The sequence below is a fragment of the Gambusia affinis genome, linkage group LG13 (assembly GCF_019740435.1).
Source record: "Gambusia affinis linkage group LG13, SWU_Gaff_1.0, whole genome shotgun sequence".
Lineage (NCBI taxonomy): Eukaryota > Metazoa > Chordata > Actinopteri > Cyprinodontiformes > Poeciliidae > Gambusia > Gambusia affinis.
This window is the reverse complement of record NC_057880.1, coordinates 4,306,804-4,327,534: the sequence shown is the minus strand read 5'-3', so window position 1 is coordinate 4,327,534 and position 20,731 is coordinate 4,306,804. Positions and strand designations below refer to the sequence as shown.

The 20,731-nt window shown below is 38.9% G+C and overlaps 1 protein-coding gene across 6 annotated transcripts in view; it reads right to left on the bottom strand.

Moving 5' to 3' along the window:
* gbf1 (golgi brefeldin A resistant guanine nucleotide exchange factor 1) overlaps nucleotides 1-17,678 on the bottom strand; it is a 56,618-nt gene extending 38,940 nt beyond the window's left edge. For all 6 annotated transcript variants that reach the window (XM_044137115.1, XM_044137117.1, XM_044137118.1 and 3 more), the window contains exons 1-3: nucleotides 17,373-17,678; nucleotides 15,279-15,383; nucleotides 15,104-15,170 (exon numbers count right to left, since the gene is read on the bottom strand). In XM_044137115.1, coding sequence (XP_043993050.1) covers nucleotides 15,104-15,170; nucleotides 15,279-15,374 — 163 coding nt within the window. In that variant the 5' untranslated portion in view covers nucleotides 15,375-15,383; nucleotides 17,373-17,678. The remainder of the gene's footprint in view (nucleotides 1-15,103; nucleotides 15,171-15,278; nucleotides 15,384-17,372) is intronic.
* Between the last annotated feature and the right edge of the window lie 3,053 nt (nucleotides 17,679-20,731).

The window sequence follows — 20,731 nt, the reverse complement described above, 5'->3', positions numbered from 1 at the left end:
CAATGGCCTTCTCACAACAAAGATTCTACAACCAAGTTCTCATTTTTGAAAAACAGCTGCTATAAAAAAAAAAAAAAACACAATCAAAACTTGACTATTTGATAATTAATTATACTTCAATAACTGAGAAATACTTTTTACTCTCCAGGAAACTGAACTTTTAGAAACAGAGGAGCTGGTCGTTAATTTAAAAACATGTTTTGGACGCGCCTCCACGTAGACTTTGAATGTTAACCAGGTGCACCGGACGCTCAAAACGCGTTTGGTGTGAACCCACCGTGATTGCTGCTGCCGCCAGTCTGGAGGAGCTGTGTGGGGGAGGATCAGGGGAGGGGTGGTCCATGTGAGCTCGGCTGGGGAACGAAGCTCCAAGGTGCAGCTTTGGATAACTAGGTGGTGGATTGTATGAGCAGCCGTTAAGGTACCCATGAATAGCTGCCATGGGAGATTCAAGGATTTCTCAAACATGCATGAATGAATCAAAGTAAGACTCCTGGTGTGTGTCTGATGCGAGAATGACATAAAATATAAAGATAAAAAATGTCAACTTTGCATAGTGCCTCCACCCCCTTAATACTATTAGTAATATTTAATAGCTATTAAGTGTCAAAATGTCTTTTACAGAGGCGTTTGCTTTTCCTCTTTTCCTTTTTAACATAACCCTCATAGTCAGTGTTTTAAATTGTGATCCCAGGAACACTTGTGGTCCGTGAGCGCCCCCTAGTGGTCCGCGAGGTTCTGCGTGTAAACGACCGTGATGTTAGCTCAAAGTGCAACGCTGCAGCTAGCTTACCAAAGGATTGTGTTAAAAATAATATTGAATAAGTGGCTTAAAACTGGGTCACTCAAAAGAAAAGATGCAGATACCGGTGGAAAGAAAACAACTCCAGGAATACTTATATGATCAGAGGAAGCTGAATCACAGCTGCTGAGTGTTGATGTGTTGTTCTCTGGCGATTGGATTCTTTTGAACGGCTCTATGCAGTGAGGGTGAACTGATAAAATCTTAAAAGTTGGAATGAAGTCACTTGCATAAAAACTCAAACTGAAATTTGTTAATGATAACATAACCAGGCTAACCATAACAGCAATGGTGACTTCAGTACAACAGAAGGGAACATTTCTAGTTACTGTTGTCTCCATGACTCTATGGTAGGGAAACATGCCTATCAAGTTTATCCCCACAGGGGCACTGAAATGCTCTGTCCAGAGGAGTGGGAGATGGCCCGGGGTTGACTTCACAAACAAAAGGCGACAACTGTCATAAATGACTCCCCTGTGGGTCTGCATGTCAGCCATACTACTAACATGGGGTAACGGCAATGGCTTTCAGAGACCGTGAGGCCAACAGGGCAGGCTCTCAAACAAGCAAGCTGCTGCATGATGCTTTTACATACAAAAATTATAATAAGTAGAATTTTAGTCATTTTGATATTGTAACGTTTTTTTGGGCTTTTCTGTTTTTGTGTAAGAGTACAGCACTAATTTAAGGATTAAGCGGTGACTCACTTTAATTAAAACTTACAAACTCTTCAGTCCTATTTTCTATCAACATTGGGTTTACATTTTTATTTTTTGTTTTGTTTAATTCAAAAGGAAGAGGGGATGGGGAAGTATGAAGTTAACAAAACGCAAGCACCTTAACTACTGTTGTTCACATGGCACTTAACTTGTACGGTACATATACATTAAGTGCACCACCTTAGATGTCGTTTGTCATAAGGAATCTTTTCACACTTAACCCCACGCCATCCCAGCTTCAAATATCTTACACTGAAGTTTGTCAAACTGAGGTTGATTACCAAGAGTTTCTCAGAATATGTTGTTTAGTAATAGACATTGGAACAAATACAATATCTGCCTTTACACTCAGAGGTCGCGCTAGACTGTTTTACTGTCCGTCATTTTGACTGACAGCATAAAAAGAAATCTGTCATGTACTATTTTTACCCGTCAAACGCACAGTGCCTCACTAATTCCTCCTGGTTGCATCTGCAGAAAAATATGCGCTAGTTCATCAGTCAGTTGGATCTGTCTGATCCTAACCAATCATTTGAACTTTGCAAGCTTTTTACCCAGTGTGTGGACCGGGCACGTGCTTTTACGAAAATTTTTTTGGATGGTTTTGCTTCTACGAAATGGACACGTTACATCTGCCATGCTTCTCCTGAGCACCACTCTCCTTCTGGGTAATGTCTTCCAGCTCCTTGCATTAAATCTGCAGGGTGAGATAAATTTAATCCTTCCCAGCGGCGGACCCGCATCCGCTTTAGTTGTGCAGCGCACTGCGCATCTTACAGTCTTATTAACTTCTGCACCTTTATTTATTTCCTCAAGATAAACTGCCGGCTCCTCTGTTTAGACTATAAATGGATTAGCTCAACATTGCATTCTCTTTAGTTTCCTCTGTTCTATATGTAATGGAAACTGGAATTAAACGCGTCATGTCAACCAAAGGTTTAGAATGTGCTTCCTCTGCGATGAACACTTTGTGTAAAGTCTATAATGTCTGCACATGTGCACCAGTCAAGGGTGTGAATTATAACCTGTCAAAATTATGGACTGGCTTAAAATTTTTGCATCGATAAAAAAAAAAAGAAAGAACAAAAGCAAAAGAAAAGCGTCAAACACGGAAAATATTCTGTTAACGCGACCCCTGATTCTACTATACCTAACATACTCCTACTGAGGTTGAACATTACGCAGATTATGAGAGATGCACTGATATGAAAGTTTGGGTTGACAATGATGTGTACTAATATTGCTGTTTTGCCTGAAAACCTACAACAATTCTACTTCTCTGGCACCTCACTAAATGGGGTTTAAAATGTAGGAATGATATGATCAAAAATGTAAGTGGAACATTTTCAAGCCTTTATGTCATGAACTGGCCGATGCCATCCCTCAAGCTGGGCATGCATGCAGTGACAGTGGAGTGGACAAACTCCCTTTCAGCATGAAAAAGATTGGGGAAGACAAACTGATTATTGATGCAACACTGACACCGCACCTCCATGCATACAAAAATTTCACTTCATCTGTAACTAAATCTAAAAACTTCCAGATGATCTGGGTTTCTGCTCCAAACACAGGACTCCTTTCACACTCTGATCATGGAGCACAGACATTTTACCTGGTGTGAGCCCATCTCTTTGCTTTACCCTTGTGTATTGGAAGGTTTCGTTCCATAGGAAATATTTGTAAACTCTGAAGAAAAACAGAATAATTCTATTCTTCAGCTGAGAAATTTCAGACAAGGTTTTTTTTTTAATACAATTGTGCTTTGCGCATAACAGAATTGCAGAAGTATACGCTGTCTTTGCTGCTCTGGTGACAAACAGAGCTATAGGTTGGCATGCAGTGATTCCTAACCTCTTTGCAATGCAGGTTATAAATAATTGCATTTTTGTAATGGCTTCTCTCTTCTGTTTTAAGCCCGTGCTTTGAAAACAGCTTATTATTTGTCCCTAATAATAAATTTACGGAGAGACTGCTTTCTGAAAAGGTTGTACAAAAAAAAGGCTTGCTCAGCTGAACATTAGCCCTATTTTGTTTTAATGTAGACCTTTCTTATCCACAAAGTTGCTTTCTGCAGGCTGTCAACCTCACTCCAGTCCTGTTCGGCACATGCAAGGGTGCGCCTATCCAATTGGACTGGCATCACGGCTATGGAATGCTGAAGTCCACATTTTTCCCATTCAGCAAGGAAAAACGGTCTTTCAAAGCCAATCAGCTAGAAATTTTGCTTTGTTTTTATTTTCAACTGAACTTCCTGGAACCTATTATGGAGCTGTCCGGGATGTATATTTAGCTATGGCAACACAGGGCCTCCTCGCCCATTTGCGCCACTGGTCATGTCACCTCTGATAAACAGAAAAACAATTGGCTATCCCTTTTGTCACCTTAAAGAAAGCAAGGCACCGTGTTCCTGAGTGTAAATAACTTAACATGCTTGCAAACACCACAAGTAGTCCTGTGCACAGTAGAGGATATTTTCAGAACAACATATTCAACTTCTACTTTTCAGTAGCTGAAAGTCACAATTAAAAAAAAAACAAAAAAACGCTACTTTGTTAAAAACTGCTCCTATAAATGCACTTTGAGAGAAATGAAAATATTTAGAATGTACTTAGCACCAATGCTGGGTACCGATCAAAAGCCATAGAGGTATGTGAAACAGTCAGACAAAGGTGAGAACAAACATGTTGACAAATGTTAGGGTTAAAAACAGATCAAGCTGCGGAAGTTATAGAATGGCTGTAGCGATTCCTTGAATGACTCGAGTTCCTCGATTATTGAAATTTCTCGAGGAAAATGTATCTGCCTTGAAGCTTCGCTAAATTCCGTTTTATTATTTAGTGCATCGTGTTCCGGCCGGGGCATTTTTTGCGTTGCGCAGCGCTCTCACTTCTGCCCGAGTTGTTGACGAAAGCTAAGTGTTAGCAGCATGATGTCCAATTTTTAAGTTTGGTCCGTGGGGCGGTTTATTAATTGATGATAACGTCATCAATCAATAAACCGTTTTTTATTGTTTTCAGGGGACCGATAAGCATCACTAAAATGACTGGCACGAGCCTGGAGTACGGCAGCATTTCTCTTCCAGGAGCTGCTGGTTCAAGGCGAACAGCAGGAAGAACGCTGCAGATGTATTTATACAGGTGAGCAGATAGACAGAACACAGCATGTGGCTGTGCTTTAGATGTGTTGCTTTACCGTCAAATCGGAAAATTAATTTCATATCATCCCGGTCTCAACAAACGGATGGTGGAGCGCATCGTGACGGTACATAGCTGGTAGATGAGTCTCTATGTGTGATGAACGAAGGTGTCAAATCCCATCGCTAACATGGACAGAAAAACTATAAATGTTTGGGCAAGGTGAGAGTTCATCTATTAAACTGAGTATGTTTATGTAAATGAATACATAAACAAAAAGCTGGAGTATAGACATTGTTTTAATTGAGAGCCTGCCTCTTTATCATTAAATTGAATAGAATTTCAGATTTTTATACAACTTTCCTTTTGAAAGTGAGCTGCTATTGCCACAAGTTAATTCTCTAGACTACAGAAAAGTTATTGTTAGGGAAATATGAAAAATTGGACTGATGTTGATATCTGATAGTAACTCTGCTGTTATGCTAGATTTACCACTGTTTTATTTTATTTTTGTATCCAATTACTCGATTAATTGTAAGAATAATCAATAGATTACTCTATTGCTAAAATATTCATTTACAACAGCCCTAGAAACAAGGTTTATCCATTATTAGGAAACATAATCTGACATCTGATATTTATTAATACCATGTAGTTTTCTTATAAATCTCATTTAATTTATGAAGTCAGACTTACACTTGTACATTCTTTTATTTCATCATTCTAATTCAACCCTTTGACTAGAGCGGGCAAACCTGTTCTGATATGACCCAATTAATCACAACAGAAAGATTCATAGCAAAATATCACAGAACGACTGACTCAACGAAAAAAAATTTAGATATAAAAAAAAATAAAAATCACAGTCTAACTGAAATGTTTCCCTTAAATACGTCTGTCATAACAAAAGGTGACTGTAATAGGTGGCAGATTTTTTTTTTTCTTTTTATTCCTAGCTCAACAGAATATCTTCTGACCCATGTCACCATTTTGAAATCCCCAGTGCAGGAACAGGGCAGCGTTTCTTTTTATATTTGGATGTCAATTTAGGAGACAATCAACATAAGAAGTACAGTGCACGTTTAGTATCTCTGAGGATCTAAGCTACAGATCAGCCTCGGTGCAATGCTTTACTAATTGGGTATGTGTATTACAATGTCTGTGGACACAATACCCTTATGGGGCATGAAATAACAAGCAGCTGTGTGTCAGGAGACTGTATGTGCACATACAGGAGACTGTGTCCGTGTGTGTGTGATTGTGTGTGTGCGTGTCCGTGTGTGGGTGAGTGTGGATGTGTGTGTGCGTGTAATGGCTGCTGGGAGGTTTATTAACCCAGTCTATCAAGGCTGAGTGGGATTCACACTGAGACACTGAAGGCTTAAGGATGCGAGTGCCACACCAGGCAAGACAATTCTTCCCTGAAATACTAATATGGACTCTGATTTCCAACCACAACACTAAACCTCCTCCCCACAACCAGAGCAGGGATCTCCAAGCCAGCTCTGTCTCCTAGTGCGCAGATGCTTTGATGTTCAGCTGAGGACATTTTAAAGCAGCAGCCTCAATTGCTTAGCATTGACTTTCTACATACTCACACCAGTGTGACGTCACACACAGCTGCTGTCGTCCAGATTCTTCTCTTATTGGAAAACTGAACGACTGTTGTTCTAAAGTAGAGGGTGAAGCAGTCAGATTAAAAGGGGAACTCTTTTTACATTCTAATTTTGCACCAACAAAACATCTTGTATTTTTTGATGAAAGCTCCTGAACAAGATCTTTTGTATTAAAACTAAAATACAAAGTTTCCCCCAGAAAACTTGCTAAGCCTGGCGGTTGGGCACTAGGTCAGTCATTCATCCGGCGGACCGTCATGTTTCTGAGTTAAAAAAAGCTTAAAGTTGACAGGAAATTTGAAAAATTTGAAAATATCACTTGATAATTATGTGTTACTGAAAGATTGGAAGATTAATACCTGAACACCAACTATAAAGTCTTAAAAAATGCAAACTTTTTAAAAGGACTTAAATAAATAAGCAGTGCTTAGCCTGGTGGGAGCTCAAGTAAAAGCCTGGTGGCTCACCAGGCTTGTAATACACTGGGGGAAACCCTGAATGTATCATTTCATTACCAGCTCATAATCCGACTAAATAGTTCTGCACAAATTTAGACAAAACAAAGAAGCTATATGTGGAAGACAAAGTTATGAATTAATGGCAAGGAGACATTTGCCTTATGTCATAAATGAAGTTTCGCATTGATGGTAGAACAGCAAAAAAATAAAAAAATTAAAAAAAAAATCACAGTGACATATATTGTTGATGATCTCAATGAATTCAAATGGTCATCTCCTCCCTGTAGTTTAAAATTAGAGACACCCCAATTTACACAATGAAAACCTACACCTGTCACCTTTAGAAATTGTCAATACCAACTGGATAGTCAATCTTGAAAATGCTTTTTAGCCAGTCAACATGTCACCACATGCCAGCCATGAGCCTGTTTTAGAGCTGACCACAATGGAAGACTCGTTTCAGCATCCCAGAGTGTTGATGCATTTCAAACTCCCCTAAAGCCCACCGTTTTATTGATGATCCAAACTCCACAGGGGGTAATTAAAGCTACACTAGACTGAAAGACCTAAAGTATGGTAAGTACATCGTCTTTGTTTTATTTTTTTTAATACAAGACCTCTCTCAGAAAGAAAAGATAAAAACATCCAACGAAATAAAATACAGTGAATAAAAACAAACAGCAGACTTTGAGAGGGGTGATTGATGGATATTTAAAATGTACTATTATCCTGATATTACTGAACACATCAATGTTCCCAAAAATGTACCTGAACACAGTTTTATTAGTTAGAATAGATAAGAATATTTTTTTGTAACATTGAGGTGTTTTCTGTGTAAAGTTTTGGTCACTAATTGGAATTAAATTAAAATATGTTCTGTTTGTTTCGATTTGTAAGAGGAAACAATGGTAACATGTTTGTTGTGTTTCTCCCAATTTAGTTCTACCTATATTTAAGAAGTCTGTCTTTCATTGTTCATGCTGTTGGTGTGGTTTGGTAGAGAAATATAGCTGAAAAATCTGTTTTCAGACATAAGTCAAAAATGTTTCATATTGGTACATCACTGTTTAATACAATAAGGAAAGTCTTTCAGTTGTAAAAATATTGGTTAATGACTGAATAAAATTAAATTGCACAACTGCCATATAGAGCAACCTCCATCTTGATTTAGTAAAAACTGGAATGTTGTGGCTTTCCCTTTATTAAGTGATTGTTGTATCATAATTCCAGCTGTCTTTGTTAGTTTAACAGCCTTTTAAGCTGTTTTTTTTTTTTTTCTGGCTGTTGAAAGTTTGGTTTTTGAATCTGCATCTCTTCTACCTGATAACCTTTGGTTGTTGTCCTTGTAATACACTTTATATGGCTTGAGTTGTTTTGGAAAAGTGATATACAAATAAATTTGACCTCAATTCATCCAACCATACAGATTTCAGGTAGCTACATTCACAATGTCTTATGGCTTTTAAAGCAGCAACTTCAAGGACTCAATGTCACTCCCTGTCTATTCATTTCCTATGAAACTTGTCTGCTGAGGTGGCAATTGCTTGAGAGCAGCATAATTCATGCATGTGAAATTTTGAGCTTGTGCACACGTATGTGCACGTGCAGGCTAATTACACGACACAAGAGAGTTTAAAAATCTTCAGCTTCTGTCGCTGTCGCGTATGTTGGCGTCAACCTGAGTGGCAGAAAACCTTTGCCTTTTGCTGTCGTTTGTCACTCCCCGTGTGTCGACCCCATTACATTTACTACTCTCCTAAACAATGTTACTATGATGAGAAAAAAAATAATAATTATCTAGTTCGGAGAAATTCAAAGCTTTGACTAAACTGAGTTGGTATAAATGTAGAGCGTTTGTTTTGCGTACAAGGATTGCCCAGGCTAACCTCCACCTATTCTCCTCTCGGTCTTTGGGTTTATAAGGGCCAGCGTGTTGTGTTCATGTTTATCCAGGCTTCCTGTCAGCACATCCAAATCCCCTGTGGAACCTTCAAACCTCTCTTGCATCAAACCTCTAAGCTCTCTCAGCGCCTGAAATCGGCCCCATCCCGCCCTGCCTCCAACTGAATACACACACCCCAACCAGGATGATTAATAGCCCTCTGCTCAGACTCTTCATCCACTCAGCACATTGTTTAGAGCCTCTGAAACAGGACAACACTTGCATCCCCTCTTCACACTGGACTTAAGCCGCGCCTGTCAGTCCCCGGTTAGGGACCTGTTAACTGACCAGATTTATAGCTACTAACTAGCACTAGATGGCACCCAGTCTGAGGAGGGGGACAACTGCTTGGCCAAATGCTGTAAAATACATGCCTCATGCATGCATCTCCCATCATTACTCACTACTGCAGCCTGATGTAGCTCAGCTTTTGTGACAAGTGTGATTTTTAGCTAAAGTTACTTAGATGAGCTAGGTTTGAATATTACATAATTGTTAAATTCCCCTGAGAATGAAGTGTTGCAGAATTGTAATGTTTGACTAAAATTGAATTCAAAGTCCCAAGCCCTTTAAAAGGCTCTGGCTCTCGTAATCGCCTGACAAAAATATACCTTTTGAGTTTTACCCTTATACGTCAAAAATAAAGCAGCCTCATTGGGAAAAATGTAAAGAATAACCTTTAAACTATCATACTGGTGTGGCATGAAAGCCAGAAAGCAACTATAATTATTGGAAAGAAAATCCAGTGTGGAATGAAAAACATGTCTTAATTTAAAATAAATGTATTGTTTTATTAAGATACAAGTGTCTTTTAGAAAATAAGTTTTTCTTGGTCCTGACCTTAGTTTTCTATCAACTATTACAGTCTAATGAAATTTTCAAATTGTAATTCAATAAGAATTTGAACTTATTGGTGATCCACCCGGGAACAATTAAACTGTATGCAGTTAGAGAAACCTCACAAAACGTATGCTCTGTAAATAAAGCAAATTCTGCCTCTAAGGGAATGGAAAATTGAAGCTGTTTAATGATAAGGACAAATCCACTACACCTTAACATATTTGCTTTAACTCGTAATAAAAGCATTATATTGCTAAAACATCAACACTGAAGTCATTCTTATTAGACATTAGGGAGAATAGCGCCTGTTCGGTTTGTGGTCTTTTATGTCCTTTAAATAACACCGACAGGAATGAGAATCTAACATGTGATCTCCAGCTCAAAGCCGAGATACACAGAGCCCTCAAAGCAGACATGCCAAGCATTACAATGAGGCAGATTCTCCCATCTCAGAATGGAATCGAGAGTAAACAATTTTGAATAAGTGGCTAAGCGACATGAATTATGGTTCTTTCTCCTCAGCATTGGCCAGCTGCCTTGTCCTGCTCCAATTGGGAATGATATATGTGCAAAGATCAGGTGGCACGGAGCAGGATGTGAGGGAATGACGGCTAAAGGAATGGGTGAACAGCTACAACCAGATGCCAAGTGCTTGGCCAAAACCCCCTGGGGTCCGCCAGTCCCAGTCTGACCACAGCTGTGGATTGACACAATACAGAAATACACACACTTGACCTTGACATGAAACAAATAGAAACAGCATGTGCACAATGTCTCTTTATGACTGACATGATGGTAACATTTATAGATAGTAATGGTCTTGAATATCTAGTTTAGATAAGAAGCAACAATCACCCCCCGTCACCGACAATGGTCAAAGCAAATAAATAGACCACTCTTGTGGAGACTAGGCATGTGGGGGTTACTGGTTTCAAGGTACACCTCGATATGAAAATTTTTCCGTCCTACCATCCCTGTGGTATGAACATTTTTTTTTGTCTGGGCAGAGACAAAGTGGAGGTCAAATCTCAGCATTTGTGCAGCAGCAGTATAACAACACCTCCCCACTCACTCATGTATAGCTACTAACTTTGCAAGTTCATTCAAGTCCCCCCAAAGTCACTTATTCTAAAAGAACAACATCCTCTATATGGGAATACTTCAGCTACCATAACAAGACAAGGAAATCTCGAGGAAAAAGGTCGCCCTATGTGCAAAACGTGTTTATGAACAGCGGCAGCCAGAGGAGGCGGACATGATCGCACATCTAGCTAAATTCAAGCTAAAGTTTGTGCTGTCTTGAAACGAACAAGCTAATGCTACCGTGTAGCATTAGTGGAAAAAATACCACCATATTATTGCGACACATTATGCTGGTCACAACTGCACGAGTGTTTTGGAATGGTCTCATTTTGAGTTAAAGGCAAAAGCACCCACTCTGTCTTCTAAAACTCACAGTTGGTTGTGGCAGGCGGATGCTTGTACTGAGCCGGGTTCTGGTTCTGCTAGACGTTTCTTCCTGTTAAAGGCAAGTTTTACCTCAAGCGTGCTCAGTGTGTTGGAGTGTTGCAAAGTCAACAACAACCCAAGCAATTGTCACTACCTGCTGTTCCAGGATGAGTGAATGCTGCAAGTCAATGATTCGATGCAATCTGCTGGGTTTGCCTAGTCAGAAACGTTTTTCTAACCCACTTGGATGCACTGAACTTTCAGTGCATCCACTTTCAGTGGATCAATTTGAGTATGATTTTTTATTTTTTTTTGGAAAGTACCTTGAGTCGACTCTGTTGTGAATCGGCACTATATAAATAACCCTGAATTGACCAAACAGCTGTTTATCCAGTTCTACTTTGGAAAAACTAGAAAAGGAATATAACAAAAGCCAGCTGCAGGTAATAAAATAATATTCTTCAATATTTTGGAGTACAACAGAACACAACCCTCTGTTATCTGCCTCTGGTGTGGTGCTAGTGATTCAAGTCAATTAGAGGTGTGCTTGTAAATTTTGTTGGTTTCAGCTGAGAAAAAAGAAAAAAAAAGAAGCTGTCAGTCAAAAACCCACTCTGGCTATGTGTCTGGGGGGCTGCAAAGTCCTCTAAATCTGTATCTCTATGAATAAAAATGAAGGGATTTAGGAGGAGACCGTGTCTTCTGCAGACTTGTCAAAATCTGACCTTCGCAGCAGCAGAGGGGGTTGACTAGAAAGGAGAAGGAAAGACTTGAAGATTTGAACCGATAAGGCTCAGTGGCTACTGCATAAAGAGATGAAACTGGGGGGAAAGAGAGAGAAAAAAAAGATGAATTAATGAAAAGCAGCTCTACACAACATGTCGTTATCTGAACTATAGCGAAAGGAAAAATAAAGGGGCATATACAGAGGGCCATTAGTCAGCTTGGGGAATGGCTCATCGAATCACATTATAGACATTTGTAAATGAAAGTATTGGTAGTTATAAAAGGTCAAAGAAAGAGATATTATCCTTCTAGTGCTTCTGCCAAAGATGCGCAAACAGATCGCATGATTAAAAAAAAATTTACAAAATATATTTCATGCCTCATTCTGTATGTGGACAGAAATTTCTTTTAAAAAATACTTTGCTGACTCAACACCAACATCTACACATGGGATGCTTAAGTAGGGCAACAGAAGCTGAGTTTCGTAGAATCTCCAGAAATAGAATCTGTATCACTATGCAGGTAATGTGGCCCTTTTACGGTATTAACAAGTCATGCCATTGCAGTAATACTGATAAATATTGTGGTGACAATATTAGTGCAATAAAATGTCTCTGTCATTACTTCCATCTTCCTCGTGTGTGTTTCCAACACTGACCTTTAGCATCTTAAACTCTGTGTGAACAGGTGTGGACTTCTGCTGCGGTCAGTCTCCATCTAATAGGCTGAATATTTTTACTGCAATGCAAAATGTAAACTCAGAACACAATCATGTTCTGCAGAATATTTTAATGCATCTAAGGCTTTGAACATGTGGGTAAAAAAAATACATCCTGAACACCTCATCTTGGAGTGCATGTTTAAGTGGAAAGAGTGTGAAGTTTCTCCGCCTGCCAATGTGCCAATTTGATTGAACAGCCGCCACTCTGTCCTGCAAGTCAAACCATTGTTGCTTGGCGCCATGCATTGACCGCGAACCAAGCACAGCGTCAGTGCCTCTCAGCGTTGGCCTCCTTGCAAGCAGTCACAGCTACACCACTGCATCAAATTCTTCAAAGAGTTACTATATGCTGATGGCTTTTGGCAGGAAGGATCTCCAGTCTCATGAAGAGGATGGTCAGGGTTGTCCATAATTTTCTTGATTTCATTAAGAATCCTTCTTTGCATCATCATTTCTACAGGTTCCACAGTCGGCCCCAGAACAAAACCAGCCTTCATTACCAGTTTGTTGAGTCTTCTCAGGTCCCTGGCTCTGACTCTGCTGCCCCAACAGATGACACTCTCAACAACAGGCTTGTAGAAGATGTGCAGCATCTTGCCTCAAACCTTGAAGTATCTTAGCTTAGGCTACTCAATAAGTACATCCTGCTCTGTCCCTTCTTGCAGACGGCTTCACTGTTGCTCCTCCAGTCCAGTCTGTGGTCCAGATGAACACTGAGGTATATATATTCCTCAACCACCTCCACTCTTTGTCCCATGATGAAAATAATGTTCAATCTAATCTCGTTTCTACTGAACTCTACAGTCATCTCCTTTGTTTTCTTCACATCCAAGATGAGGTTATTGTTTCCACACCATGACACAAAGCGCTCCACCAGTTCCACCGTCTCATTGTCATGTTGAAAAAGCAGCAGATAGACACGTCTACTGTATTAGCAAATAAAGGAACTTCCTTTTCTTTAACTGACTTTACCAGAACATCTTAATGCCATAGTTTAGGGCATTCTCTATCCTGTTGTATTTAAACAACCGTTATTGGATACACTGCTGGCATAGAAAGCCTCAAACATTCTTGTTATGACAGATTTGGCTTAGGGATTTTGCTTTTTTTTTTTTTTTTTTGCAAAACTGCAAGTTGATGCTGGACTGAAACTGTGAAGTGATAAATAAGAAAGAAAGTTGTTATTATGGTCTATTGAATGCCTATATCTTTGGGTTCAATTCCCTTACTTCAAACACGCTGAAAAGCAGAAGTTGTTTTTTTTTTTTTTTTAAAAAGACAAAAAATAAATTCCAAGTATAAAATGAACGGCCTGAACGTCATGGAAGTGACTTTTTGGAAGGAAAGAAGGAAGAGCTGAAGCATGGTAACACATGGTGAATGACTGCCCCATTTTCAACTGTGCTGCCATTGTTAGAGATGAGAAAAGATCTTATATTTTCCAGGAGTTGAGGGAAACTTTTTTTTTTCCTGCTTTGAGAAAGGAGCGACAACACTTCCTTTCCCAGAACAATTTATCTCCCTTCTTGACAAGACTCCCTGCTATATTTACCCAACTAAAATTGCAGATGATATACTTCCAGCTGCAACACTCTCCACCTCCGTAGCACATGCTCCTGTCAATCAGAGATTTCAACAGAACAGAAGTGCCAGTGAACCTCATTAAAGACGTGGAGTATGTTATAGTGAGAATGGAACACGCAAAAATAAGGGCAGAAGAAAAAAAATAAAAACTTGCAACAACATATTTCTTTTTGCTGGCTGTTCTTTGTTGTTAGATGGAGCAAAGATCTTTGTTAAAACTAACAGAATGTGGACAGCTGGGCCATTCCTGTGCTTCAAAGTCACAGCAAAACGTAGCACACAAAGAGTTTATAGCTAAATTTCTGCTCCTCTGCATGAACTGTAGTTATCTAAGATCTATTTGTCTCCAGTCAGCCCTAAGAAACCATTTAAAGCCAATGTATTGTTAGGGTCTGAGATTAAAGAAGGAATAAGACCCTCAGGCATCCATGGCAAACATTTTCTAAACAAAAGAAAGTACTTAGCTTCCGTCCTGGTGAAATACTGCAGTGGCGTTTGGAACAACAAGAATGTTAGTTGTTTTTTTTGTGATTTGAAAGAAAGAAAAAGTATGGGATAGAGAGAAGGAAAAAAAAAAGAAGGAGCGGGTGCACGGAGGGTTAACGTTGTGTGGTGAATTCCTCCTCAGCCAGCAGTGCCTGTCCATCTCAGAGAGCAACAGGCATTCCCTGGAGGGAGGCTAAAGCTGCAGGACCCTACATTTCCACCGAGCTCCATGTGTTACATCTTACTGCCCAAATCTCGTACGCGCAGGGGCCACAGTACTGTGGGACCTGGCCGCAACTTTCATGGCCAAGGCATGCAGGGCCAGAAAAAAGAGCCACGGCTTGGCTTTCTCAGACCACAGCGAAAGTTTTCAAACAGCAATACTAGACACACATAGGAGATGCGATTTATCAGCTGACCAATTTATCGGTGGATCCTCACAGATTCAAGTCAGTCTGGCTGGGAAACGCTGAAGTGTTACCATCACTTCCAGCCAGAAGAAACACGCAGGTGCAGTACAACAGATGATATACTGAATGATCCTAAAAGCATAAGTTGTATCCTTCAACCTGGCAAACCCAACTTCTCTATTGGCCAACACAGAAACTTCATGACACTGAGCTTACCTCTTATGTTGTTGAGTATTTCCTTGAGATGGCCGAAGCTGTTCAGTAACGGGTCTTGTTCTTCATCCTGACCAGAGAAACACAATTAGAGGCTGCTGAGGTGCAGTTCTGTTCTAAACGATGGTTTCTTTGCGAACTCAACTTTAATATGGCCGAATCAGTAATTAGAACGTACCAGTGAAGTATGGTTGTTCCATCGAGAGTTTCTCTTGATAGCTCCAACAACTGTGGTTATTTCACCTTGGACAATGTAGATGTTTTTGTCCATCATGCTGCTTCTCTAGTGACAGATGAATAACACAAGGCGATTCGGTTTAGAGCTTTAAAAATGTAACCAAGGGCTGGAAAACAACTATTCTGAATTCACTTTGACAGTTATTAGACATTGTTCCCAATAATAATCTTCACGGGATTTCTAACCTATATCATATAGTACAGAGCATAGAAATTTGTTCACAAAGTCACTTTGGAGCATTTAAGGGTTTTTGTAACACCAGTTTTTAGTTAAAACTCGTTTTGTTAGTGTACACATTAATGCAATTTTTCACAAAGTCATCAGGGTTTCACTCAGTGTGTTTATTTGTGCCCCCACCAGGCTAAGCATTACTTATTTATTTAAGTCTTTTTAAAATGTTTGCATTTTTTTAAAGTGTTTGCATTTCTAAATGCAAATGTTTGCATTTAGGTATTAATCTTCCAAAAACACGTAATTATCATGTGATATTTTCATGTTTCCTGTCATTTAAACATTTTTAAACTGAAAAACACAGCAGGCTGCTGGATGAATGACTGACCTAGCGTCTCAATCACGAGGCTTAGCAAGTTTTCTGGGGGAAACCCGGAAAAGCTATTTAAACAATCCTACATTTGCAGTCAAAAGATTAATTAGGAGAGAGCCATCTACTGTTCTGATCAATGTACAGTTTCTATGGATTGTCTTATTTATTCCTCAGTCTGTTTAGGATGAAATGCACGTACCTAGATCTGAAGCGAAGTGTGCAGCTTATTTGGAATTGTACTTCTGGAAAGTATATAAATATGCATGTGTGAACAACACAGAAAAGGTTTGAACAAGTGTTATTGGAATTTGTCATAAGAGGAAGAAAGAAAATTATAGATAATGAAGATTAAATCAACAAGTTTAGTATTCAAGCGTCAATGACAAGAAATGACAGGAAACTTGAAAATATCACTCAATAATTATGTGTTATAGGAAGATTAATATCTGAACACCAACTATAAAGTCTTAAAAATGCAAACATTTAAAAGAAATGTAAGAAATTAACAATGCTTAGCCTGACGTAGGAGAGGTAAGTAAAGCCTGGCGGCCTGCCAGGCTAATAATCTACTGGGGGAAACCTTGGCTCTACATGCGGCCTTTATTTGTATGTTGCAGTAACATTTGATCTCTGCCCAACATTAACTGGAATGAATCGTAATTACATCCAAGGGTTTTTTCCCCTTCAGTAAGTTTGTGTTATTTTTAGATACACTGTGGAAATATAAATATGCTTCATTAAAATAAATTTTAGTAGTAAAAGTTTCAATATTGGCTTTCTTGTCTTATTTGATCTGCAACAATTCTAGATATTTTGTAGTTTGCCCACGAAATGCCTGAGACTTATTTCTATGTCCAGTTCTTCCATAAACTGATCTGCTACACCTTTTGAACACGAGATACTAAGTTATAATAAAACAATGTCTCATTTCTTTTTTGATTCAATCTTTTTATTTTTCAACCAGTGACAGAAAGAGATTTCCTTCCAGTGTGTTGGATGACCAGTCTGTTTTGCTTTTATGAAGTGAATTATGACTGGCTGAAAAATAAACAAGCAGACAAACAAATTCAACAACACGGTAGGTATGGAATAGTAATCCACAAGGCACTGGATGATATTACGAGGTAAATTAAACAACATTAACCAAACAGTTTAGTTTTTGAGCAGCTAATATTCAGAAACGTTTATGTCACTGTAAAACCGTGCTAATTGTTGGATTATCAGATATAATTTATTTGTGGCATATTCTGATATTACAATAGAAGCACACAAATATATATTTCAACAAGCTAAAGGGCGTTATGTATTAACCAGTTGACAAATAATTAACAGTTGATGTGGCAGCTAGCACCTAGCTTCATTAGCTTGTGCTAGTCATGACTCTGACCTGCTCCAAATACGTTTCTCTGTCCCGGTTATTTTTTAAGTGAACCTCCGTTGGACGTACACATATTTACCCTGCTTAACGTCAGAACATTAAAGACAATTACCTTCCTTCGTCAGGCTGCTGATTCAAACAAGGAGTCCTGGCGGAGCTGGTGCTGCCTTTTTTCGACAAGCTAAACGGGCTAGTCGGACAACAGTGAATCAAGGAGACCAAAGTTCAGTTCACTGTCAGAAACAGACAAACCACAATACTCAGACATTCCACCGTGTGATGGCGTGATCTCTCTCATTAGTGCATAATCAATCATTCCCCCCAAAACAATCCATAGACGAACAGCTTAAAGCACTTCCTGTAGCTGTTAGCCCGGCTTTGGTAAACACACTGACGTGGAAATGCTGTGCGTCGCTAACCTAACGTGACGTTAAGTGTTTGATTGACGTTTAAGCAAATCATAACGCACAAGCGTCACATGTATTTTTGAGATGCAATAATTTTGGCTCCAGTTCAATAATTAGAATGCAGTTATACTTATGATATTCTGTAATGAATCGAATAGGTCTAGTTATTTTTATTTTATTTTATTTTACTTTTTGTACAGTATTATAATATGACGAGGGCGGGACAAGATAATAATTACAGGAGCAAGTTAGGTTGTATCTACCTTATGACGAAAGCCCGGCCTGCATCTTTCCCTCTGGATGCATGCAGAACATAATCCCGTTTTAAGTCTGTGGAATCTCATTTATGTAATTTATTTAGCGGTCAGATTTCAATGCTTAGCATAAATATAATCATGTGTATCATGGTTTCACTTAGGCTGTTTCTCTCTGTTATGATTAGAGTGTTTGCTTTGCCTTTGGTCCTGTCTTTCTTCGGATGCCACCCATTTTTTCCTCTTTGAATAAATAAATCATCCGGAAGCCTTTTGACCTTTGCCTTCTTTACCAGACTTTAAGAGAAAAGAAACTGACACCACTTTAAAAGTCTTATAAGGATGGGGTAAGGTCTGGTGGCAATTTCTTGTCCAAGTCAAAGGTGGGGCAACTTTTTTCCAAAATGTGATTTTTTATTTATACAATTTATACTTCAGCGAACGGATCTCTTGTATTCTTCCAGAATAACGACTGAAGATGAGAATTAGCTTTTGTTACAGAAAATATTGAGCATCACAGTAATCAGTACAACGAGTTAAATTGGGAGTGTAAAAATTAGTTTTAGACACTTTGTAGTTTATAGGGCAATGTTATGTGTTTTCCACCCAGATAGTGCCATTTTGGTAGAACAATCAAGTAACTATCTACCTTCAGTTGTTACAGAAATGCTGTATCAAATATGACCTAAAATAATTTTAATTTATTAATTTGAAACCTTGAAACTGGCTCTTTAAGGAACTCTCCATCTTTCTGACACTCTACCTTAAAGAAGGCATCACTACATCAATCCTTTATTAACCCTCTGGCAATGTCTTTACCAGTGTTGCACTGAGAAGTAGTTCATACCATGAGGTCAGCAGATGCAAAGTTTCCTCAGGGGTTTGCTAATTGCTACAGACTAGTCTGAAGGAGCTGAGTGGTGGAGTCGGAGGGAAGGCGTGCTCCGTGAGGCAGACTCTTGGTAGCTTGGAAACTGCAGCCCTGAGGAGGATCTTCGACCTCGAATGTGGCGCTCTGTTGCACCAGGAGATTTGCACAGTTTAATGGATGCCATGGGAGATTAAAGAATTTCTCAAACCTGCACGACAGAATCAAAGCAACACTCCAGGTATGTTTCTGATGAAGGAATAATAACGATGTAAAGCTCAGAAAAGCAAATTTTGCATAATCCAAAGTCCTTAAATAACCTTTGTCCATTAGAATTTTAAGTCTTTGTAGCATTTCACATCTGCATACAGTAATCATGTAATAGGCAATCTTGTTGCCATGATTTATTTACATGTGTTCTACTTGGAGCAAAGCGTTATCAGATTACATTAAAAAATGGAAACTTTCACAATTTTCTTTGCAAAAACACGTTCAAACATGTCAGCCGAACAATTCTGAATAAGCAAAACACAACGGAAGCAGCAGTAAGAAGAATGCAACAATCAATTGTTACACTAAAACATCAATGGAGCACAGAGCTTTTCATGGAGGGGTCCCATTTTAGTCCCATAGTTGATTTTAGACTGTTTGTCGTTGGTTGTCTTGTATTATCTAACTTTCCAGGAAATCTTCAGACTTCAAATTGTTAATTGTCAAAGGTGAGGCTAATTGAATGTTCAATCTTGCAAGCATAGATCAGACCTTTGAGAAAACTATGCCATGGCAGAACTTTTACAGTTTCCATTTGGAAATGATGTTCTCAGAGTTTTCATCTTTGGATCGTCAAGGGTTGATCTTTAGTTGGATTCTCAAAGAACATTATGTTTTTATGAGTATAATTTCAAAAGAAAGGGGTTTGAAGTGGTCATCCTCTGAATCCCCTCAAAATCTTTGGATGAAAGAACAACGATCAGTTTCTTAAGAAAAAATACCCCAATCCTTTGACTGATTTTGACCCTTCAAGTAGGACTAAAGCAGGGGTGGGGAACTCCAGGCCTCGAGGGCCGGTCTCCTGCAACTTTTAGATGTATCTCTACTTCAACACACCTGAGTCAAATAATGAGGTTATTAGCAGGACTCTGGAGAACCTGACTGCAGATGTTGGACCAGGGAGACATCTAAGAGTTGCAGGACACCGGCCCATAAGGACCAGGATTGCCCACCCCTGGACTAAAGGGTCCATGTCCATGTCTGGATAGATAAGTTCAGAATCATATTTTATCTGACTGGTGAAAAGTCCTAAAACAAAATGTTACTTTGAAAAATGTCATTCATGTAGTCATTGCTTAACCTCTCATTGACTTGATTTGTCGATTCAACTCAAGAAATGGATAACCATCCCTCTTGTTATGCTGACCCTTCTTTAGAGCTTGAAATGACAGAAAGAAATTATTGTATAAAGACATATTTATGAGCTGTACCTTAAATCCTATTTCCAGATTGACCATAGAATAGATTATTTCAGCTCCAATAAAGTTGTTTCATAGAGCTGACAGATAAAAACTTGGCAAACAGTAGATATTAAACAGGAAGGTGCATGTCTCATGTTCTGTAGATGGTCTTTGTAATTTTCACATCCTTTTAATCTAAGTCTTACAACTTATACTCATTTTGTCTCCCCAATATACATTGTAAATAAGAAATTGTTCTTAATGTTGTGCCCGATGAAATAACTAAGACTGTTTTTAATGAGGTAGATCTTGCCAAGATGTACAAATTTTTCAGCTATTGATGACCTTCTGTGTAAAAAATCCTTTTACCTGTTCCCTTTAGACACTTTTTCTAAGGAAATTAGATAAATATTGGCCTCTTTGTGACCAGATAATGTTAGAAATAAATACACCAGCTCTATCATGATATATCAGTGTTTTGTTTAGAAGAT